Source organism: Hippopotamus amphibius, chromosome 12 (assembly GCF_030028045.1).
Source record: "Hippopotamus amphibius kiboko isolate mHipAmp2 chromosome 12, mHipAmp2.hap2, whole genome shotgun sequence".
Classification (NCBI taxonomy): Eukaryota; Metazoa; Chordata; class Mammalia; order Artiodactyla; family Hippopotamidae; genus Hippopotamus; species Hippopotamus amphibius.
The window spans coordinates 80,447,653-80,471,717 of NC_080197.1; the positions used below are offsets into that span (position 1 = coordinate 80,447,653).

Here is a 24,065-nt window from a genome sequence, read left to right on the forward strand (position 1 = left end):
GTGAGTTCTGGGCCTCTCTCTGCAGGACACCAGCCTCCCCCAGCTGACGGAGGGTCAGGCGGCATCAGGCCAGTTTCTGGCTCTGAGATGGGCAGGGGTCTAGGGAGTGGCCGGGGGGAGGCCATCAGAACATGGGTCTGAGGCAGGACAGGGACAGAGGGGGCCGGGCACAGGCTGCCCACTGGGCTGGTCCACAGCCTTCCTTCTTTTGGGGTGCCGGCCGACACCAGATCTGGGGATTTTCTAAAGGGAGTCAGGGAAGGCTGGGCGTTATCAATGGTGGTGTCTTCAGCCTGAGACAGAAGATTTTTAAAGGCAAAATTATATTTCTGGTTTGTTGTTTCAGATGACCAATAAAGACTGTATTTTCCTATGTACTTCCTGGTTTCCTTGGGTGAGAGGGGATGCGGGAGCCAGGAACTGGGAGCCGGGATGGTGGCTCCTGACCCTTGACCTTCCCAGATAGGTGTACCGAGTCTCCCCAGCCCCCTAAGGCAGAGGAAACTCCCACCCGAGGCCTGGCCTTGGGGGGCTCTCGGGAGGGCAGCAGGGGAGCGCAGAGCCGCAGGCCTGCTCCCAGCCCTGCTCCGAGCGGCCGCCCTGCGGTCAACAGCAGATGGCCATGGGGTAGGAGGTGAACGTTTGCCCCAGGGACCCAGCTGTGTGATGGGAGGGGGGCTCCCAGACAGCAGTTTAGGGGACTAGGTTTCACCAACCTCCAGGGGGCGGTGTTGCTGGGTTTGCAGGAGGACCCCAGTTTAATGTCCTGTGCTTTTGGAGACTGACTCCAAGGACAGGCTGCCAGCACTTGGACTTGTACAGAGGACCCCTCCGAAGGGCTCAACAGGCACAGGACCAGAATTATGGACTGGAGGGGGGGCCAGGGGTCAGGAGAGGATGTGATCAAGGCCTCTGGGTTGTTTGTCCACTTGACGCCCGAGTGACCAACCTTGCATGACCGGCCTCTGGCTGCCCGGGCCTGGGCTACACAGGTCACAGTCCTCAGACCAAGAGAGAATTCTCTCCTAGCCAGGAGCCCTCCCTTGGGTGACACCCCAGTGAACCAGGAGAAACCCCAGGGAGAAGAGAGCCAGCAGGTCCGTGCACCAGGGGTTCAGTGGACCCCTTGCTGGGTGGGGGTAATAGGGGGAGGTGCCCAGCTGGACCCCTTGCTGGGTGGTGGAACGGGGGTGGGGGGAGGTGCCCTCCTATAGCCCTGATGGGTAGAGCAGAGCTGGGAGACAGGCCCCCGCGGGGGCAGAGACAGGGCCCCCCACATCCTGCACAGGTGTAGTTAACATGCAGATGTGTGGTCTGGAGGCTGGGCCGCGTGCATGCAGGCGGATCTCCAGGGAGAGGAGCTGTCAGGCAGCTCCAGACAGCAGGCCCTCCACACCAAGGCCACTGTGCTGGGGAAACACCACCGGGACACTCGGCAACATTCCCCAAGCAGGGCCTGGAGGGCACAGGGACCTGAAAGTGGATCCCCATCAAAACGGCACTTCCTAGAAATTTTGCATGAACTGTTGAGAAATACCTGCTTAGAGGTTAAACAATGCCTCCTCGTTCATAGGCCTGGCCCTTGGCTGTCCCTGCAGCCACTCTTCTTCCTTCTCCCCGGCCCGGGGCACAAACATGGAAAGTGTAGCCCGCCTGTCACAGAGCGTGCTCACATGCACATGAGGGAAGGAACAGCCAGGACAGCGCACACAGGCCCGGCTGGCCCAGGGTCAGGAGACCGAGCCACAGGCCAGGAAGAGGAAATTACAAAAGGAGACTGAAAAAAAAAGTAATTGCAGCACAAAGGTCTCCAGTGCCTCATCCCTGTCCTATCACATCCATGCCCCCCGAGCATCAGAGCGATTGTCTGCAGTGAGTTAAACCAGAGGCACCCGGACACGGTTTCCATAGCAACCCCTCCTGGCTCTAATGCAGCGCTGAGTTAAAAATGATATCAAATAATTGGAGAGTGCAGGGGAGCACAGCCAGCAGCCTGACCCCGCGCGCCTTCTCTTTGCTGGGCTTTCAGGTGCTCGGGAGCTGAGAAGGCCACGCCACCGTGGAGGGAGCAGGGGCCACAGGACAGTCTTCAGGGCCTGGGATTAGCAGGCCGGGCAAAGGACAGAAAGGCAGCTGGTATGGCGCAGGTCCCTCCCAAGTGCCCAGCGGCGCAGCCTCAGGACTCCCGTGACATGCGTGTTTCTGAACAAGGGCGTCAAGCAACCAGACCGAGTCCTACCCTCCTGCCCCACCCCAGCACGGACGGCTGTGCCCTTGCTCGGGCAGGTGGGCAGAGGGGGCAACCCATCCTTGCCCTTTGCCCTGCACTCATCCTGGAGCAGAAGGCGAGGGTCCTGCCCTCCCACCCCTGGCAGCTGTGGGGTTCCCCACAAGGCAGGTGCCCAACCTCAGCACCTATGATGGCCTAAGCCCGAGGACCTGCCAATTTCTGAGAATACAGTGGGGTCTGGGACATGGAGGCCGAGGGCAGGGTCCTTATCACACGGGCCTCATGGCTCTCAGGTGACTGGGCAGAGGTGCCAAGGACCTTCTTAGGTTCCAAGAAACTACAAAGCCGGGGTGGCTTGTGAGGCTCTCTGGGGGTTCTCGTGGCTTTTGTGCTCAATTGCAACACAGGGTTGTGAACCTGGGCCTTCATGAGAGGCGATCTGAGCTCAAATTTGAGCTTGATTAACTATTAGCCATGGGACTTTGGGCAAATAATGTTTCTGGGCCTCGGTTTCCTCATCTGTAAAATGGAGCCAAACTGGGTCACCCCAGGGCTGGATGAGAATGTGCACGGGAACACTGGCCTCGTGTACAGGCTTAGACTTTTAGGGTCTGAGTCACAAGTCCACTCCTCCCTGGACTCCTCTACTGTCCAAGTGGGCACTGGAGGTGGAAGCAACACTCAGAGGGTGGGAAGGTCTAGGCAGTCTCTGTCCTGTGTGACCTAGAGCAGATCTCTCAGCCTCTCTGGGCTTCATTTTGCATGATTCTGTTAGATCTAAGCCTTCATGGTTTTATAAACAAAATGGCTCAGGAAGACCCCGTGCCCCCTCAGTCCCACATTCTCTCGGGGCAAACGCAGAGACCGTGGTCCTGCAGACCGCGCGCAGGGCTGTCTGCATCACCTGTGGCTCGTTCACAATTCGGACTCACGGCCCAGGGGCAGCTCCTACCTGCAGCGATGGCTGTCCTGTTGTCCACGGTCACTGCTACAGCTGTGCTCACTGTCACCACCTCTGGCGCACCTGCACTTTCTGGAAGAAAAATTGCCAAGTCATTTTCTCGGCTCCTGCGGAGCAGCTGAGAGTGGGGTGGGCTGGGAAGCTGGGTAGACCCAAGGCTAGGATGTTCCTGAGCGAGTGGGGGGCTGTCCTGGGGGGCTGCCTGTTACCACACACCTCGGATCTTTGCCGAGGGCCTCCTACCTGCCTCCTATGTGCCGGGTGCCGCTTACCTCTCCGTGCAGCTCCGAAGCTGCCGGGTCAGTTTGTGGTGGCCCCTGACATTCACGCAAGTCCCTGACACTATGGGTTTGCTCTGTCTCAGGGCCACAAACCTGTCTGCATGTAGCTGCCCCACTGGAGCTCTGGGACCCCGCAGGGACCCACTAGGAGATGCGCATGGCATCAGAGGGCCCTTTCCAGCAGGGGACGGGCTGCGTTCCAGGACGCAGTGCTGGCTGACCCTGGTTGACCCTCAGCAGTTACATGAGTCAAGGTGACAGTGACAGCCCCTTCGGGAAGCCAGACGCCAGGGCTGCATCAGGCACAGAAGGCTGGCTGGCGTCTGACACGTCCACAGCGCTTCGTAAGTCCTGGTGGCCTGCACGCCACTGCTCTGCTGGTCGCTGTGCTTCCGGGACACGGCCAGGCTCCGGGGCAGCCTGGAGGTGCCTCCCCACCTCTTGGAGATCAGGCCGCCGGGCGCAGAATTCAGGCGGCAGCTTCAGCTCTGCATCAGCACAGAGCTTTCCGGCTCTGAGGGGTGCGGACGAGTACACGCCCGTGGCTTCTGGGTTTTACAGCCCTGGATTCACTTTTCAACGCACTCTTGTCTATGGGTCTAGTTCGTCCCTAAAAACCCTGAGAAAGGGGCACAATTTTATCATGTGCTCTCTTGATGTCTTTACACTGAACGTTGCTTGAAACAAACAAATCACGAGACTCTGACGTGTCAGTCGTAGAGAAACTTGTCAACCGCTGGTTTCTCGTATCCGCTCTTCTGCCAGAATTACCCACCATACCTCGTTGGAACCAAGTGTCCGGAAATCGAAATTACTCTTATTGTAGGAACTGACACTATGTAAGGTCATCCTTGGTTCTGGGAATTTTTTACCATAGCGAAGATACAAGGGACAACAACAGACGCAGGAGTCAGCTTCCCCACCTTGCTTCTAGAAATGTCTGGTGGATGCTGATGGGGTGACCCCTGCAGTGTCCCCGGCTGCAGACCTTCCATTGTGTGTGCCACACAGGCTTGGAGAAAACACCCAAGTGAAGGTGTGGGCCCTAATGACATGGCCTCTGGGGACATCGGGGAGCTCAGCGCCTGGGTCACCAGGCACCTGGGTGAATGAACCAGCTACCGGGTGGTGGGGGGCAGGGCCCAGGGGCTGGCCCAGGAAGGAGGGCTGTGGATGTGGGGGCCCCAGGCCTGAGCCGCTGGGGCTTTGCCGAGACTTTGCCGAGACTCTGCTCTGTGCTGGCAGGTTTCTCAGCACCGACTGCAAAAGACAGCTCTGCGTGGGCAAAGCTCGCCCACTGGGCCCAGGCGGAGGGCTGCATAGTCAGCCTGGAAAGGTGGGGCCCTTCCCCTCACCCTGCAGCCACCCCTCTACCTCCTCAGGGTACCTCCCCCGCCTTTTAAAATGGTTGTTTTCTCTCTTTGGGGGAGGCTGGGAGTGTGCTGGGTCCCCTTGCCAGGTCCCCAGCGTCCCTTCCTCACCCTGCACTCAGCTCTCACCCACCACCCTCCTGCCCCCACCACAGAAAGCTCCCCGGCAGCCAGCAGGCTCATCCTGGTGACAGTGTGGGCAGGGGGGAGCCTGTCACCATGGGGGAGGGGGGCAGGGCCTCAGCCCAGAACCTCCCAGGACCCCGTGGGCCCCTCCTGCTCTGTGGCACCAGAGGGAGAAGGGGCCTCTCGTGGGCGCTCCCTGGAGTCACAGCCCCCCGCCCCCCGCCGCACGCATGGTGAAGTACAGCGAGACCCTGGCTCTGGGTGCCCCCCGCTGGGTGGTCCTGGGGCAGTCATAGCACCCTCTGAGCCTTAGACGCTCCTTGTGTAAGAAGAGGGCGTGCACGTGGGATGAGCTACATGTGGAAAAGTGTTTTGTAAAGCATGTCAGTGACACACCGGGCGGAGGATGGAGAGGAAGGCCTCCGGGGGGCGTGTGCTCCTGCAGCTGCAGGAGGGGCCCCGGGCCTGGCCTCCCCAGCCGGCAGCTCATCTCGGGGAGGTTCTTGCTTGAGGATGGTTTTGGTGGAGGTGGTGGCGGGAGGGTGTTGGTGGCGGGCGCCCTGGAGGGAGGACAAGGCTTCATCCCAAGTCTAACCCCACTGCACTCCTCCCCATGTCTCTACTGCTCACCCCTCTTACGTGGCCTGGATGGACATGGACACTTCCAAGCTCCCTTAGTCCACTGCACTGGGGTCAGAACCCAAGAGGTGACACTTGGACCCTCTCTTGGCGACGGTCTCATCAAGTGCGAATCGAGAGAGTGGGACTGCGTGCTCGCCAAGGTCCCTTCTGTCCTAAACATTGTGACTCCGTTAAAGCCGCTTAACTTTTCCTGCTTCTCAGAGTGGGGGCTGGGTTGGGAGTTGCGAGCTGCTCTGAAACCCTCCCTGGCCCTTGGGCTAGCAGGCCTGTGCTGGCTTGGTGCCCGAGGCCCAATCAGCTGCCTCCTCGTGCCCTTCATCCCCCAGAGGCCTGGCAGCTGGGAGGCTCCCCATTATTACCAGGCGCTGCGGGGGAGCAGACCAGGGCTCAGCCGCCTTCCTGGGGTACAGTCTGTTCCAGACAGCCCAGCAGCCCCCCACGGAATAAAGTCTGTTCCTTTCATGGTTTGAGCAACTCTCAGAAGCACTCGGATGTTTAGAAACAGAGGACTGCCAGAGACCAACTGTCCCAATGTCCTCCTATGTGGAATTTGGGCTGGAATCCAGCTCTTCCTGACTTTCGGGTCAAATCCCTTTCTTTGGTTCCAGCTGAACTTTTAAACGGCATCGTTGACTGCCGGCCAGGGAATGAAACGATCCACCCAGGATGCAGGTGGAGACCAGCGGGGTGAGGGGACCTCAAGTCCTGGACGTTCTGCTGTGTCCTGTTCCTGTTTCCCACCACGAGCGCAGCGGGAGGAGGGATGCCCTGGTCCCCCGTCCCGGAGCTTGGAGTGTGGATTACCTGGTCCCTCTGCCGAGCGGAGGTTGAAGACCATGCTGCCGGGAGGCTGCTCGGCGGCCTGGCGGTACCACAGCGGGAACTGGTCCAGAGTGAACATGCTGGCCTCGTCCGCTGGCGTCAGGAACCTCCTGCAAGCAGAAAGGTCTGGCACCTCCCCCAGATCCGGAGGCATGGTCTTCCCTGTCTCCTTGTTCTTACGAGGTCATCTTGGCTGGGCCGGGGGACTGACGCCCTTCTGCCTTGGTGGAGTTGCCAGAAGAAAAGGCTAGCCCCTAAATGGGTGTCCCAGACAATGCTTTCCAGCAATTCCTGCCTTTTCCAGAATCAAATGCTGGTGCATCTGGGGGCACATTGTAGGAAGAGGCGGAGGGCCTGTGTGATGAATGAGCCTCTCCATCTTTCCGTAAGCTCCTTGCAGGCAGGGTTTATTTCTTTTGGACACAGCCTAATTTCTCTTTGTCGGGCGAATTACCGTGTTGGGCTAAATTCCCCCTAAATGGTTACTTCAAAAGCCACTGCCTCTCGGTTTGAGAGGCAGTAGAGTCTTCTTTCTAGGAGCAGCTCTACCTTGCTAATTATGGTTTTGCATTCCTGGGCTCAACCCGCCGACAGAAGTGAATGTTGGCCCAGGAGCAGAGTGGGAGGCAGGGAGAAGCTGGTGGGGATTAAAAGAGTGACTGCAGATAACCCGCAGGTGGATAACTGAGGTTTGATCCTGGGTGTGCTTGGCTCACGGGTCTCAGAAGCCGACCTGCCCGGCTGCACCATCCTGGGCTGTAGTGACGTCCAGGTCCAGGCAAGGGGAGCTCCCTGGAGGTGTGCAGTGCACATGCAGCCATTTGTGGGGGCTGTTTCATCACTCAGGAGGGTCTGTCTGTACTGACTTCCCTCCTTCATTCTCAGAAGCCTTTTGGAGAGGGTGCAGGGGTATCTGAGACCCTCACCTCACACTACTCAGTGTGGTACCCGGTCCTACCTGGGCTACAGGAAGACGTGGATGTGCAGTTTTCCTACTAGGATAGGAAGTTTAAGGGGGTGAGGGTGGTGAGCTTGGAGAGGAAAGTTCCCACATGGCTCAAGGCCTTTGGGCAAATCTGCAGTCCTTCTACCAGATCTGGGCTACCTGAGTCACCTGCTGTGTCTCTGGGTGGAGGAAGGGTTCGCCACACTGGATGCTTCCTGGGTTTCCAGCTTTCAGGGAGGGGGTAGGGGGAGGGGAAAGAACCACTTAATTCCTCTTCCTAGAAAGCCTCTTCTTCCTGGCATAGCAGGTCTGTCCTGGAGTCACTGAGGAAGATACTCCCAGATGGCGCCTCTTGGGGCAGCGAGTAGGTGGGAGGCAAGGACAGTGGGGTCAGGTCCGCTGGGAAGCCCTCTTGGCTGTTCTCCCCCAGGTGCCCGGTGGCCCCACCCACTTGAGTCTCCTGGTCTGCAGAGTGGCAGGTGGCTCCGCTCCCCTACCCCCAGCACCCGCCCCTGGGACCTCCTGGTTTGCTGCAGTGCTGGGTGGGACACCCTGGCAGGCTGCTCCCAGGTGGCGTGGGATGTTCCCAGAATCCGGGCTTTGCTGGGAGCAGGGCTCCCCAGCCTTCGCACCACTGACATTTGGGGCCAGACAACCGCTGTGGGCCGTCCGGTGCGCTGCGGGGTGTGCAGCAGCATCCCTGGCCTCCACCTACCAGAAGCCAGTGGCAAACTCCCTCCCCCAGCTGTGACAACCAAAAATGTCTCCAGGGTGGGGGTGGGAGGCAAAGTCACCCCCAGGTGAGAATTTCAGGCTTAGGGGAGGGGGAAAGTTGCCGACAAAGGACAGGCAGGCCAGAAGATCTAGCCCATCACTCAGAGACCTGTCCCGGCAGGGGGAACACATCTGGTTCCCCTCCTGGGAGTGAACGGGGATGTGCCCAGGATGGGACCAAGCCTGGGCGGAAGGGGTCCTTCTCTGGCTCTCCCGGTCTGTGAACCCCAACCCTTCCTCCCCCCACATTCCTGGAGTCCAGCGTCTGTCTGCCCACAAACCACAGGGGCATCCCAGGGACCCCGCTCCCCGCTCCCCACAGGACTCACTTGTCGGAGACCTTCTCGGAGCCCACGAACAGGCTGCTTCTGAGGAGGCCGGCGCGGGTGCCCAGGAAGGCCATGTCCACCACGCGCTCAGACTCACTGTGGGCAGGCAGAGCAGAAGCCATCACCATGGGCCCAGGAGGGGGCAGGGGGGCTGGGGAGGACCCGCAGGCCCCTCCCAGAGCCGGGCCCTCTGACCAGGGTGGGTGGGGTGGGCAGGTCGGTCTCTTGGGGGGCTGCCGTCCATCGGCCGTCTGCCGTGGCATCCCTGGGCTGCACCTGCCCTTGTCTGTGGGTCCCCTGGGCCTCTGCCCCTCTGCATGCACTCACTTTTGGGGGGAGTGAGCTCTGGAAGACAGAAGGAATCCAGGAAGAGAGATTTTTGTCCCAGGACCTAAGGAAAGTACCTCCTCGTGACCATGCTCAGCACCTGGCCATGTAAAGCCCTTTGCACACGTTTGCCTTATTCCTGAGACGGGGAAGGAGGAGACTGTGCACATCCACCCACAGGAGCCCAGGCAGACCTCACGCCTTTGCCAACAAGACTTGGGAGAGCCCTCTGGCTGGAGGGCGCTGAGCCTTCTCATGGGCCGGGAGTGGCCCGGTGAGGACCATACCCTACCCGGGAGAGTCTCCTTTTTGAAAAAATTTCAGCTATATTGAGGTACAACTCACATAAAATTGTAAGATAGTTTAAGCATACGCCATGGTGATTTGATATACGTACACATACGTATATCACACACATACGTGAAAGGATTCCCTCCATTGTCTGTGTGAGTGTGCGCCTGTGTGAACATTTACATTCTACTCTCTTAGCTAATCTCACTTACACAATCCAGCGTTCCAACTAGAATCACCACCCTCAGGTCTTACCCATCTTACAGCTGAGAGTCTGTGCCCTTCACCAGCCTCTCCGCATGTCACCCACCCCAAGGGCCCAGCAACCACTTTTCTACTCTATGTTTCTATGAGTTACACTTTGTTTTTTTGCATCCCACATATAAGTGATACCATGACGTATCCATGCTTTTCTGTCTGACTTCTTTCGCTTCACATAATGCCCTGTAGTTTCATCCATGTTGTTGCAAATGGCAAGATTTTCTTCTTTTTAAAGGCTGAATATTACTCCATTGAATATACATACCACACCTTTTTTATCCATTCATCCATCAATGGACACTTAGGTTGCTTCCATGTCTTGGCTACTGCGAATAACACCACAGTGATTAGGAGGGTGCAGATATCTCTTCAATAGTATGTTTTTGTTTTCTTTGGATAAATACCCAGAAGTGGGATTGCTGGTTCATGTGATAGTTCTATTTTTAATTTTTTGAGGACGCTTCATACTGTTTTCCACCGTGGCAAAATCAGCTTACATTCCCACCCACAGTGTACAAGGGTTCCCTTTTGTCCACATCCTCACCAACACTTGTTATTGCCTGTCTTTCTGATAACAGTCATTTTAACAGGTGTAAGGCGACATCTCACTGTGGTTTTCACTTGCATTTCCTTGGTGATTAATGATGTTTAGCACCTTTTCATGTCCCTATTGGCCATTTGTAGATCTTCTTTGGAAAAATGTCTATCCAGTTCCTCTGCTCTTAAAAAAAAAAAAGCAACAGATTGTTTTATTGCTAATAAGCTGTGTGAGTTCTTTTATCTATATATTGGATAGTAACCCTTTGTCAGATATATGATTTGCAAATACATCCTTCTGCACGTTGCTGTCCAGTTTCCCTGACACCATTTATTGAATAAACTATCCTTTCGCCATTGTATATTCTTGACTCCTTTGCTGTAGATTAATTGACCATATCTGCCTGGGTTTATTTCTGACTCTCTATTCTGTTCCATTGATCTGTGTTTGTTTTTCCAATAACATACTGTTTTGATTACTGTAGCATTGCAATATAGTTTGAGATCAAGGCACATGATGCCTACAGCTTTGTTCTTTTTCTCAAGATTATTTTGGCTTTTCAGGGTCTTTTGTGGTTCCATACAAATTTTAGGATTGGTTTTTCTATTTTTTGTGGAAAAAAATGCTATTGGAATCTTGATAGAGATTGTATTGAATCTGTAGGTGGCTTTGGGTAGTACGGACATCTTAACAATATTAATTATTCCAATCCATGCACATTCAATTTCTTTTATCAATGTCTTATAATTTCCAGTGTTTAAATCTTTCACCTTGGTTAAATCTATCCTTAATTATTTTGTTATTTTGATGCAATTGTAAATGGGATTGTTTTCTTTTTCTTTTTAAATAAATTTATTTATTTTATTTATTTATTGGCTGCGTTGGGTCTTCATTGCTGCACATGGGCTTTCTCTAGTTGCTGCGAGCGGGAGCTACTCTTCATTGTGGTGCGCAGGCTCCTCATTGTAGTGGCTTCTCTTGTTGTGGAGCACGGGCCCTAGGTGCGTGGGCTTCAACTTTTGCGGCACATGGGCTCAATAGTTGTGGCTCACGGGCTCTAGAGCACAGGCTCAATAGTTGTGGTGTGTTGGCTTAGTTGCTCCATGGCACGTGGAATCTTCCCAGAACATGGCTCGAACCCATGTCCCCGGCATTGGCAGGCAGATTCTTAACAACTGCGCCACCTAGGAAGTCCAATGGGATTGTTTTCTTAATTTCCCTTTCTGAGTTTGTTATTAGTGTACAGAAACACAACTGATTTTTGTATATTGAAATTGTATCTTGCAATTTTACTGAATTTTGTTCATAAATACTAATAGTTGTTCTGTGTGGAGTCTCTAGGGTTTTCGATTTATAATATCATGTCATCTGCAAATAGAGTAAGTTTTGCTTTCTCCTTTCCAATTTGGAGGTCTTTTATTTCTTTCACTTGCCTGACTGCTGTGGCTAGGACTTCATTATTATGTTGAATAGAAGTGGTGAAAGTGGGCATCCTTGTCTTTTCCTGATCTTAGAGGAAAAACTTTCAGCTTTCCACCATTTCACCAGTAGCTGTAGGCTTGTTATATATAGCTTTTATTTCATTACTTCTAACTTCATTCATATTCTTGCCCCAGCCTGATTCACTGCAGGCTATTACCCATTTCCCTCAGTGCCTGGATTGGTGTTTTTAGTGAGTGTATAAGGTAGGCAATGCCCAAAGCATTGCCAAGGTAAAGCAGTGCTTCCTCGAGGCTCAGCTGTGTGGCTGCTGGGGGTCCCCTATGGACTCTGTGATGGAGGCTGCACAGTGTACTGTCGACTGATAGTACCTGGAACTGGATTAGAACCTGGTCCACAGTCTGGAAAATCACTGAGGAAAGGGTCTGGGGTGCCGCTCTCTGGTGGTATAGAGACCAGAGTCTCTGGGGGTGGGACCTAAGCTCCTGTGCATCTCTGACAAGCTTCATTGCATCTCTGATGCAATTCTCTGTTCAAAAGTAGAGACGATAGTCTAATGAGACCCTTGCACCCATAACTCAGCTTTAATGATTACCATCCTTGCTAATCCTGTGTCATCGGCAGCCTCCCCCAGACCCTCCACTAGATTATTTTGAAGCAAATCTCAGATATCATTTCATTGGTAAATATTTTAATTTCTATCATTTAATAAAGGAATGAGAAAAGCCCTTAATGCCGTGATCACATCTGTCCACCCCCACAATTCCTTAATATCATCAAATAATCCAATAGACTCATGAATTTTTTTGTTTGTTTGAATCAGAATCTGACTTGGGTCCATGGTTGATATGCCTCTTTTCTTCTCTTTCTCTGTCTGTCTCTCTATAAAGATATAGGTATTTATATTTATATGCACGTACCATAGGTTCATCCATTGAAACTATACAATTCAATGGTTTTTAGTATATTTACTGTGTTGTGCGACCATCATTGCAATTTTAGAATATTTTCATCATCCCCTAAATAAACCCCACACCCACCAGCAGTCACCTTTAGCCTGCTCTTCCTGCAGTTTATTTGCTGCAGCAGGTCCCTTTGTCCTGCAGAGTTTCTTGCATCCTGGGTCCACTGACTGCCACATTGCAGCATCACCAGCATGCTCTCTGTCCCCATGTCTCCCAGGAACTGGCGGTTGGACTCGAGGTGATCAGTTTCATGTTTGAGCTTTAGCAGGAGGTGTGCTCTTTGTCAAGAGGCACTTGAGAGGTTGCAAAATAGGGATGTTCCTTAGTTTCTTCTTTATTTTATTTATACTTGAGTAAATAAAAACTTCTTCTCCTCAATATCTGGTGATCCTAAGGTATAATTTGTAAGAAGAGGCAGGAAAAAGAATTGTGTCTCTGTTTCTTCACCAGTTTGTACAACTATGAGTTGGTTTCCAAACATCTTCCAAAGATGACCAAGAAGATTTTTTTTTCAGTATCATTGGGAACACAGGATTTTAACATATTTAATGTGCTCTGATTCACTTGTGCTACTGGGATTGCCCCTCGTCTGGCCAGTGAGAGCCTCTTCAGTGTGGCTCTGTTGTCCTGTTGGCAAAACCTCCTTAGTCTTTAGTGACTCATTCTGCCCCCAACTCATTCTGGCCACCCCCTGCCCCTGTCCTGGAATCAAACACTTCTCCAGGGATCACTGGCTCTTCTTAGTGAGAACTTCTTAAAGTAGACATTGGAAGTCTGCAAGTTGGGTCTGGGATGCTCATTGAGTTTGGTCCTTTTTCAGTGGACGAGGATCTTCTCTTTGTTACTTTCAGAGAAAATGCATCATGAGTTCATTGATATTCCTAATTCATATTTAGTGTTTCATCTAAACTTCTCTGATTTTAAAATTTTGCACCTGTTTTCTCGTTTGTTGAACATGTTCCTAATGACATATACTATGTGCTTTGTCTATCCATGTAGATTGAGAATAAGAGTGTCAATAAATATAGTTTCTAGAAATGTGCTTATTGAACACAGTTTTTAAGATTTTTATCTGTTTAGTGTTTACAGTTCTGTGTTTCCAAGTCCCTTGAAAGGAGTCCCTGATGCATGGTCATTGCACAAACTTGATACACAACCTGGTTTGTTTCATTTTCTTTCAGATTTTTAGAGCTTATTTTTTAAAAGTTAATTTTGTTTTATAACATAATAACGTATGTACACGGTTCCAAAGTCAAATACGCAAAATAAGGCATATCAAGGAGAGTCTGTTTCTGTCTCCATCCCTCTGTTCCTTCACTCTTCCTGTGAGGAAGCTTTTTTGTTTGCCTGCTTTTTCTTCCTTTAAAAACATGTAACTGAATATCAAATTGTGCACTTTAAATATATGCAGTTTATTGTATGTCAATTGTATCTCAATAAAAGTTCTTAAAGAAAAAAAAAAAGAAGTTTCCTCAGTGGTTCCCCTCCCTCCCCCCCAAAAATGTAACTGTATACATGTATATATGCACACACATGGATACGTTTATACATGTGTAAGTAACTATGAAGACGTTTGCATTTCCTCTTTTAGATAAACAATGGTCTATGATACACACTTTTCTCCGTTGCTGAGACCTCCCGTAGCAGTATATAGATATAATTCTCACTTTTTAAGGCTACCTGGTATTCCATTAGGTGGATTCACCAGCATTTACTTAACTAGGACATCTAGTTATTTCCACACTTTGACAATGGTGTTACAAACGGTGCTACAGTGAATGTACCTCGTGTGTGTCATGGGGGTTCGTTCCCAGGAGCAGGGCTGTTGGCCAGAGTGTAAATGCATATGTCATTGTGGTAGATACAGTCAGATGCCCCTCCACAGGCTTTGAAACTTTTTGGATTCCCACCGACAGTGCACAAGATGGGTCTCGTCACGATGCCCGTCAACAGACGTAGATGGCTGTCAGTCTGCATGACACGTACAACCTCAGTCTACTTTCAATTTTCAATCCTTTTATCACGAGCTGGATTGAGCATTTTTTCATACAGTTGAGGACTAGCTGCATGAAGTCTCTGAACTGTCCACATCTCTTGGTCATTTTCCATGTAAGTGATTGGTCTTTTACTTGTCTACTGTTGAAGTCCTTTATCTATCATGAATATATAATACAGGGACAGTCACATTTGTTTTCTAAGTTGCCAACATTTTCCAGTTTGTCACTTCTCTTTTCACCTTGCTCAGGTTTGTATTTTTTTGCCACATAAACCTTTTATGTTGTTAAATTGATCACTCATTCCCTTATTGCTTCTGAATTCTGAGTCATTGTTGGGAAAGGTTTCCCCACTCCTAGATTTTAGAGCAACTGGCTCATGTTTTCTTCTAGTGCTTACATGGTTTATTTTTTTACATTTAAATCTCCGAGCCATTTGGACTTTATCCAGGTGTGCAGTGTGAGGAGAGAATACAGTGTTATCGCTCCCTGGACGGCTTTCAAACCAGTGAGTATTAAAATGTCCATCTTTTCCTCCCTGGTCTGACACGATGCCCTTGTTGTACACTAAATTTCCACATGCATTTGGATGAATTTGTGGATTTTCTTTTCCATTCCCTTGGTCTGCCTGTCTATTCCTGTGTCAACACCACACTTTATAAATTGCAGAGGTTCTGCAACATGTTTTACTACTTTGTGGGACCAGTCTTCCTTTGTTGCCTTTCTTTTTCAGCATTTTCCTGGCTATTCCTGCCTGTTCTTCCAAATGAACTTTATGCTGATGATGTTTTCTTCTGGGATTTTTATGGTTTCAGGTTTTACATTCAAGTCTTTAATCCATTTTGAGTTGTTTTTTGCGTATGATGTGAGACAGTGGTCTAGTTTCATTTTTTCTTTTTCTCGCACATGGCTGTCCAGTTTTCCTGACACCATTTGTTAAAAAGACTGCCCTTTCTGCAGTGTATATTCTTTGCTCCTTCATCAAGCAGTAGCTGTCCACTTATGTGTGGGTTTATTTCTGTTCCATTGATCTATATCTCTCTTTTTCTGCCAATACCATGCTGTTTTGATGACCTCGGGCCATCTTCCCTGAAATATTCCTTCCCTGGTCAAGAATATTTGCTCCTCAATGTTTCCCAACATTAAAAACAGCAGCTAATTTCTGAACTTGGGAAGATAAAGATTGTGCCTCTTCTCTGTAATCCTAGTGACCCAACCTCCACTGTGGAAGGCAGGACAGAACAGGGGCCGAGAGTCTGGACCCTGGAACCAGGCTACTTGGTTTTGATTCCAGCTTGATGAGGCAGATTACCTTGGGCAAGTTGCTTATCTCACTCTGCCTTGGTTTCCTCATCTGTAAAATGGGGATAATGATGGGACCTATATTATTGGGTTGCAGTGAGGATCAAAAGGCTTAACGTACACTAAGTACTTGGAACAGTGCCTGGCCCTTTGTATTCTTTGTTCTTTAGTTTTATTTAATTTTGAATAGGTAATACAGTCACGTGGCTCAAAATGGTACCAAAAATTTACATAGTGAAAAGTGTCCCGCCATCCCTGTTTCAGTTACCCATTCTTCTAAGCAGAAGCAACCAGTGACGACTGTCTCTTATGCAGCCTTCCACAGATGCTTTATACATACATGTACCCCCATATTACATTTCCCCCCTTTAACAGAAATGCTAGCATACCACCAGGCACTGTTCTGCATCTTGCTTTTTAAACAGGTGCTTGTTCCTGTAAGATTCTGTTGGTGTTTGCATGAGGACAGCACTGGTTAATTTATCGAATGTCTAGGAGAGGTCTGACATTGTCCTGATGGTAGGTTGACTCTTACTGTTCAGGAGCAGGTGTGGCCCCGGCATCTTTCACCCCATCAGCACTTTACCCCCTGCTGGCACTCACCCGTGCACACACACGTGCACACACACGTGCACACACACACACACACACACACGCGTGCACGCGCACGTCCAGTCATCTCTTCTTTCTACCTTTCCACTAAACACCAGAACCCCAGGTTAAGAGAAGCAGAGGGAGAGAGGAAACACATGGGGCTGAGACTCACTGAGGTCACGTTTTCACTGCATGGGGCCTTGACCTTCCCTGCTGGAAACGAGGCCCGCATTGGCTTGAACCGCTCTCTCCAGGCACTTTGGATAACGGAGCTCTCACAGCTGGAGCCTGGCCCCGAGGGAGGGGTTCTGGGAACCCAGCTACTAGGTGTGGGGTGGGTGTTCCCTCAGAGGGGAGGAGGCGGCAGCAGGGGCCTTGAGGACGCTTTGCCAAGTCCCTGCTATCCCGGGGCTGGGAGGGTTGCTGTCACCTCCACACCTTCCCACCCTCTTCTTAGGACAAGGGACACAGGGGCAGGCCCTGTCTCAGCCCAGGAACCCCGGGGCTGGGACCCTCAGCCCCGCCTGGACATACTCAGAGCTGTTGAGGGCCAGCGCCGTCCAGTACGCCTCCATGGGGGCCGTCACCACCGCGTCGAACAGCACCTCCTGCAGCAACTCCTCGTCACCTGGGGCAAAATATGGAGACCTCCTTCTCACTCCCCCACTATCGTGATCTCAGCTCACCCGCCCCTCCCTCCCAGGAGCCCTGAACTTCAGGCAACGACATGCCTCAGGATCCCCACTGTGAGCTGGGCAGAACTAAGTGATTCCCACGCCTGTCCAGCTTTTGCACCCCGTGAAATCAGGAGGCCCCTCTGCCAGCCTCGCTCACCTCCCTCTCCCCACTCTGCTCTGCTCTGTCGTGCCCCCCGCCCCCAGTGGCTGAACCTGCCTCAGGGCCTCTGAACACACTGGTGTGGATGCCTTTGCCCTCTCTTTGCATGGGTGGCCCTTCCCCGCCCCGGCTCTAAAACGTTTATTTATGTTTATTGAGGTGAAATTCACACTACATGAACCCGACCAACAGTGTGCAATCAGGCGTTCACACTTGCGCAGAGATAGGCAGCCCCGCCTCCACGACACAGCATTTCCGTGACCCAGAAGGAGATCCACTCTGTGGCTCCTTTTTATCCTCCGTTTCAGTGACGCCTCCTGACGAGGGGCCCCCTCTCCCCATATGGCACTTACTCACGGCCTTACCCCTCTGCAATAACCTACAGCCACACACGTGCTGCTTCCTGGTTCCATGGCTTCCCCCTAGACCTCAGGCCCTCTGAGCACGAGGGCCTGTCCTGGGGTCACTGGTAGCTTGGCTGCCCCTCCCCGCACCCTCCCAGGCCTGGCCGGAGAACGTGCCCCGTGCAACCCTGCGGATGCAATGAGTGAGTGAGCCCTTGTCGGGCTGGCACAGGAGGTGGGGTCTTCTCCTGGGGGTGACACTGATGTGACAGGATGACCCGCACCTCCTTCCAAAGAGGAAGAAGAGGGACCACGCGGAGAGTGGCCCTCTGGCTCCCCAGCTGCATTAGTGCAGGGAATTGGGGTTACCTGGGAACCCAGCTTAGGAAACACTCACAGACACGGGGTTCAAGAGCCAAGGACTCCAGGGAGCCGAGTGTCAACCACTGGTTGGGAGTGGGGGTGGGGGCCCTGCTAGGTGGGGGGGACAGACCTGATGGGCAGGCCAGTGCCCTTCGCTGTGGGAGCCTTACAGTACTGGGGCCACAGAGGCTTAAGGAGACCCCAGTTCCTGCCGTTGCAGGTCCCAGAGCCTCAGTCACTGGTGTGGCCCCGGTGGGGCTGGCTCTGCGCTCTCCTTTGGGGATCTCCCTGTTCTCCCTAAGCCACTGTGAGCTCCACAAACGTGGCACTCCCACCTCTGCCCAGCCCACCATCCTTGCAAAGTCCTGAGCTTCGGGGCCGGAGTGACACTCACACTCCAGGGCTGGGTCCTGCCCGGTCAGGAAGCGGACCACGGCCTCCAGCTGGCTGAGCTTGCGGTGGTCAGGATCGATGTCTGTGACGCAGTAGATCCTGGAACGCACAGAGCCTGTTACCCAGCGCCCCCGCCTGCCCCCCCACGCCCTGCTGTGCCCGCGACCCCTACCTCTCCCTCCTCCCCCCGCCGTGTCCTCACCAGTCACCGGCCAGGCTCAGATCCGGGTGAAGCAGGTCGTGCAGGCCTGAAAGCAGAGTTCATACTTGGTCCGGTGCTCTCCCACTGCCGAGAGGATGTGCACCGAGTGCTCTAGAAACAGCATCAGGGAAGGGCCAGGCCGTGTCCTGCCCTGTTCTCGGGCAGAGTGGGAACTCAACCCACAGGACGGCTGGGTCAGCGCAGATCCTGCCGTTGCCGTGTTGCTCCAGAAACTTCTTCCTTCTCACTGCCTCCCGTCCAAACCCCACCTGATGGGCTCACCCTCCAGGAGACTTCGGCTTCCCTGGCTTCATTGTACCCAGCTGAGCCCCACTGCCCTGAGTGTCTGTGGCCGTGTGCTCAGCACATGTTTGTGGACTGAGTGAATGAACAAATGCCCTCCTGTGCGCCCATAGGTGCTCAAAGATAAGCAGGTGCCCAATTAAGGTCTGTTCATTGAAGGAAAGGGTGATGGACATGCCAGGGGCCTCTGTGGAGTCACTGAACGTGGTGCTGGACAGACAGACACAGGCGGACAGCGCAATGACGACGGCCTTCCCCACTGGAAGCCCCTGGACACTGGTGGGTCCCACCACAGAGAGGGTAAGGGACGTACCCTCTGCTCTGCAGTGGTGACACCTGGGCACGTCTGAGGAGAGGAAGAGAGGAACAGGAAGGAAGAAGGAGGCCCAGGGAGTTTGCTTGTTGGGGGGACAGTGCGAGGCAGGCAAGGACAGTGTCCCAGCATCACCCACACGAGCTGTGAGAGGAGCCTGGGGGAGGGTCCTCCTGGGAAGGCTCCCGGCCAAGTGACCTACAGGTGCGTACAGGCGGGCTGCGGTAGGGCAGAGGGCGGGGCAGCACGCCCCAGGGCAGACCCTGAAGCTTCATGCGAGGGGAAGTGGAAAGGTGCTGGATGTCACGGAAGGTCTTTTGGATTTCTAGAAAGATTCCCTCCAGGGAAGGAAGACCCACTGGTGTGGTTTCCAGGAGAGAGTGGTCATGAGCAGGATGGTGGGAAAGACAGAGGGATGAGATGATTCAAAGGTCAGAGATGGACGGAATGTGGGATTCAAGGGGTGTGGCCGCTTTGTCCAAGGATCTCCTGATGTGTCCCAGGGCCCACCTGGGTTTTCTTCTCCCAGGGCACCCAGGCAGCTGGAAGTCCAGAGTGGGTCGGGGTGGGGGTGGGGCCTTTCTCCTATCCCCCTGCCAACCCCCACCCCCACCCCCACCGCTCCCGGTTCACATTCCACAAGCTCCCCGTTATGGGTGGAATTGTGTCCCCCAAAGCTGTGCTGAAGTGTTAACCCCTATGCCCATGGATGTGACCTTATTTGGAAATAGGGTCTTGGCAGATGTAACCAAGTCAAGATGAGGTCATTAGTGTGGCCCCTGGTGTCCTGATAAGAAGGGAAAATGGAGATACATGAAGGGAGAAGCCATGTGGTGATGGAGGCATTGATGGGAGAGCGGTGGCCGCAAGCCAAGGGGCCGCCGGGAGCCGTGAGGAGTAGGGGGGACCCTGCCCTGAAGGCGCTAGAGGGAGCAGGGCTCCCAGAACAGAGAAGCCGGCCAGTTTGTAGGGGGCAGCCCCCGCAAATGGCTACGGATTTGCCCACTCACCCTCCCAGGCATCCTCTCTTTCCCTCTCGATGGCCTTAGACAGGTAACCTTCAGCCTTGCTCAGGGAACCTCCGCCCCGATGCCTGCCCCATCCAGCAAGGCCACCTGGAATCTGACCCCTCGTCTGCAACACGCAGGTCTTAGGCTCCACAGGTCATGACGACTGGCCGGCAGATCCTGCAGGCCTTGGGACCCGGGATGCACGAGCCGCTCTGGCCACGCAGCCCTGCCCGCAGAGCCCCACCAGGCTGGACCTGCCCTGTGTCCCTGGAGAAGCCAGTTTTCCTCCGAACTGTCCACCAGTCCTGGATGCCGGCCGACCCACCTTCTTTCACAGATGTGTTCCCCAAGAGGATGTATTCTCCGTGGCCGTGGGACAGCACCACTCCCAAACTGTGGGCAGAGCAGAGGACGCCAGTTCACCATCAACTGGTGCCCGGTCTGGTCTGGCCACATCCTCTGACCTTCTGAGCCCCCCACCCATGACAGGGTGCACACAGCCCCCTCCCTCCCTGGCCCTTGGCATCCCCTCTGGAACCCAGGCAGCGCTTCTATTTTGTCATCAGCCTTTTTCCTGGGCAGGACCCTGGACACAGCAGGGCAAGGGCCTCCTCTGCTCCCATTTTGTCAGATTCACCCTGGACCTCTCAGGGCCCCCCAGAGACAGCGAGGGGTCTCTGTGTCCCATGGGTCCCATAGTCGGGGAGGCCCCTCATGCCTGGAAAATCCCACCATGGCTTCCTGTCCCTCCTGGAAGAGCATCGCTTCTGAACCTTGGCTGGATACCTGAACCACCTGGGGGGCTTTACAGGGCACTAGCGCCCAGGCCCACCCCAGGAATCCCGAGTAAGGTAAGGAAGGACGGCCTGGACCCCGGCAATGTTACAAGGTCCCCCAGGCCTCCGGGAGCAGTCGGAGCTGGGAACCACCTTTCACTGAGAAATGGGTAATTCAGAGAGAAGGCCCTTTTGTTGCCTAAACTGTATGATGCTTGAGTTGAACACTTACATGCTGGGAGGGAAGCTGAAAGATCTTCTAATCTCATCCTACAATTGCTTACGACTGCATTGCTTTAAGACCTCTAAGTAGATCACGTCATTTAGTCCTCCTAATACTGCCAAAATGCAGCTATTATTACCACATTGCAGAGCACTCTAAGGAACAGAGAGGTTAAGTAACTTGATTAATTAAGGTCACGCAGCCTGTGAGTGGTGGAGCTGGAATTCCAGCTCAGTCAGTTTAGCTCCAGGCCATGCACACCAGGCTACACTGGCAAAGCAGGTGTAGACCTCAAGTTTCCTGAATGCAGACGTGGGTTTTTTTCTGTTACCACAAAATTACCAACTACCTATGAGTACATCCACCCCCAGACCTGAAAGTTCCACCTGAGCTGTTGGCCTTCATGTTGCACCCACCCCTCCCCCGCAAACCAGACCTGGGCCCCTCACCTGAAAGGTGTGTCACTGATGTCTGTGAAAAAGTAGTCATTGGTCAGGAAAAGAACTCGCTTCTGAAAGAGACACCAGGAAAGATCCTTGCTGGGGAGGGGGCACCGACCATCCCCTTCCTCCCCCCCCACCTGACGCCTGGGGCCCCTCCCAGCTCCTCACTCCCCCCCCCCACCCCCGCTCCCCACACGCCTCCTCTCGGTGAGGCCACAGGTAGAGCCCCTCCCACCAGCACACTACAGCCCCCAGGAGGTGCCTGACTGCAGGGCCACAGTCCAGACCCACGGCCGTGTCCCATACGGGGGCCCCAAGGCACCACATGTGCCACTCAGGAATGGACGTTTCCAATCTTAATGTCAGCTAACAGAAATGGAACTCTGGGGAGCCTGGGTGGCTGGTGGCCCCTGCGCTGGGCAGTGACTGTGGTTCAGGTGGGACCAGGGGAGGCTGCCAGCTAGAGATCACACCTGGACGGCCCACCTGCAGCCTCCCCACCCCCACCCCCACCCCCACGTCTGGAGTCCAGACCCCTCCAGGTCATGCCGTCTTTCACAGCTTCTCTTTCCTTTCAAAGCTGCCATTTTTAGGTTTAGTTGAATTTGCACAAATCAGGGCATGGTGGGGGACATGTATAGCTAAGGGGGGCACGGGAGTCCGACACACAGCTGGAACAAGGCTGTGGCGCTTGGGTGAGTGATTTTACTTTCTTGGGCACCGCGGTTCTCATCTATAAGTCACGATTAACGAGAGCATCCCCTGCATAGGCTGCTGGGAGGTGGTGAGGGTGTTTTTAGCTGGTGGACGGGTTCGGGAAGAGCAGAGTTTGCTCCGGGCTCTGAAGCCCTCTGGGCTATGCAGTCCGCAGACACAGCGGATGCTTCCGGGAAAGCCACGCACTGTACTTGGCTGGGGAGCTGTTCTTATTCCGTTCACTTCTTTCTGGCTTTGCTTCTTCCATGTTGGAAACTGCAGAAAGATGTTGGAGGGGACATGGCGGGAGAGGGTGGCAAAAAAGGTTTGTTTCTATAGGACACCAGCTGTGGACCTAACCCGAAAGAACAGTTCCCAGCACGGGCCTCATCCTATGTGGTGCCACCCCTCCCTGGGGCACCCGCTTCAGGTGGACCCTCTCTCAGTTGGGGGAGGCAACTGGGGCCTGTGGGGGCAGCTGAGGGCCAGAGAGGATGGAGATGGGCTCCAAGTGGAGCTGGCTTGAGCCTGGAACTGGAGAGCATTTAAAAATTTTTTTCATCCTCTCTTTTTTTTTTAATTGAAGAAAAAGGTGAAATGCACATCATTCCATCAGTTTGATAAACGTACACAGCTGTATAACTGCCTCCCTGGTCGAGATACGGAAGGTTTGCATCCCTGCAATCTCTTTGCCTCCTTCTGGTCAGTCCCCCCACCTTCCATGGGCGAGCTCTGTTCTGAACTCCACCCCTGCAAGGTTACGTTTTCCTGTTCTCACAGCATGAACCCTTTGTGTCGGCTTCTTCTGCTCACCGTTATGTCCTTAAGACCCATCTGTCTTGTTGTGTCAGCAGTGTGTTCCTTTCCTCCGCTGAGTAGCAAGTACCCCCAGGGTGGACACACCACGGTTTGCTTCTATGTTCACCCATGGGTGGTCATCTGGGGTGTTTCCAGTTTGGGGCTATTATGACTAAAGCTGCTGTGAACGTTCTTCTTGTGGACATGTGTTTCCATTTTTCTTGGTAAACACCAGGAGTGGAATAGCTGGGTCATTTGGTAAATTATGATTGCCTTTATAAAACACTGTCAATTTCCCAAAGTTATTTTATTGTACTTTCACTAGCAATGTAAGAGTTCCAATTTCTCCATATCTTTGCCAGAATTTGGTGTTATCAGTCTTTCAAATTTTAGCCATTACAGAGGGTGTGAAATGGAATCTCACTTAGTTTTAATTTGTGCTTCCCTGATGACTAAAGTTGCTGAGCATCTTTTCGTGGGCTTATTGGTCATGTCTGTTTCTTCCTTCGTGAAGTGTCTGCTCAAATATTTTGCCCACTTTTATTGGGTTGTCAGTCTTTTCGTCAATGATTTGAAGTTCTTTATAGTCTGGATGCAGTCTGTGCCTTGCTTTTTCATTTTTTAACTATGCCTTTTGATGAAGTTCAATTTATCAAATTTCATTTAATGGTTAGTGCTTTTGGTGTTTTGTCTAAGAAATCGTTGCGTAACCTCAGCTCGTGAAGATTTTCACTTACATTTTCTTGCAGGAGGCTTACAGTTTTAGCATTTACATTGAGAGCTATGGTACATCTCAAATTAATTTTGTGTACAGTGTATGTCTCAGTTTATTTTTTTCATGCATTTATTCAGTTGTTCCAACACCATTTGTTGAAAAGATTTTCCTTCCTCCATTGATTTGCCAAAGTGTCTTCATTGAAAATCTACTGACAACATGTGAGTTTATTTCTGGGGTCTCTATTCCATTCCATTGATCCATTTGTCTATTTGTCTGTCAATACCACTTTGCTTGGTTACTGCAGCTTGGTAGTAAGTTTTGAAATCAGGTAGTGTGAATCATTCAAATTTGTTCTTTTTTTTCAAGACAGTTTTGGCCATTTTAGGTCATTTGCATATTCATATAAATTTTAGAATCACCTATTGAAGTTGGAACTTAAAAACAATTTCATTT

General features: G+C 52.6%; 1 protein-coding gene across 1 annotated transcript in view; it reads right to left on the minus strand.

Annotated features, from left to right (window-relative positions):
* CACNA2D4 (calcium voltage-gated channel auxiliary subunit alpha2delta 4) overlaps positions 1–24,065 on the minus strand; it is a 78,282-nt gene that overhangs the window by 28,821 nt on the left and 25,396 nt on the right. Inside the window, exons 17-24 of the mRNA XM_057702231.1 lie at positions 21,407–21,468; positions 20,284–20,351; positions 18,333–18,378; positions 18,132–18,229; positions 16,728–16,821; positions 8,482–8,577; positions 6,415–6,542; positions 3,183–3,263 (exon numbers count right to left, since the gene is read on the minus strand). Of these exons, the coding sequence (XP_057558214.1) occupies positions 3,183–3,263; positions 6,415–6,542; positions 8,482–8,577; positions 16,728–16,821; positions 18,132–18,229; positions 18,333–18,378; positions 20,284–20,351; positions 21,407–21,468 (673 nt within the window). The remainder of the gene's footprint in view (positions 1–3,182; positions 3,264–6,414; positions 6,543–8,481; positions 8,578–16,727; positions 16,822–18,131; positions 18,230–18,332; positions 18,379–20,283; positions 20,352–21,406; positions 21,469–24,065) is intronic.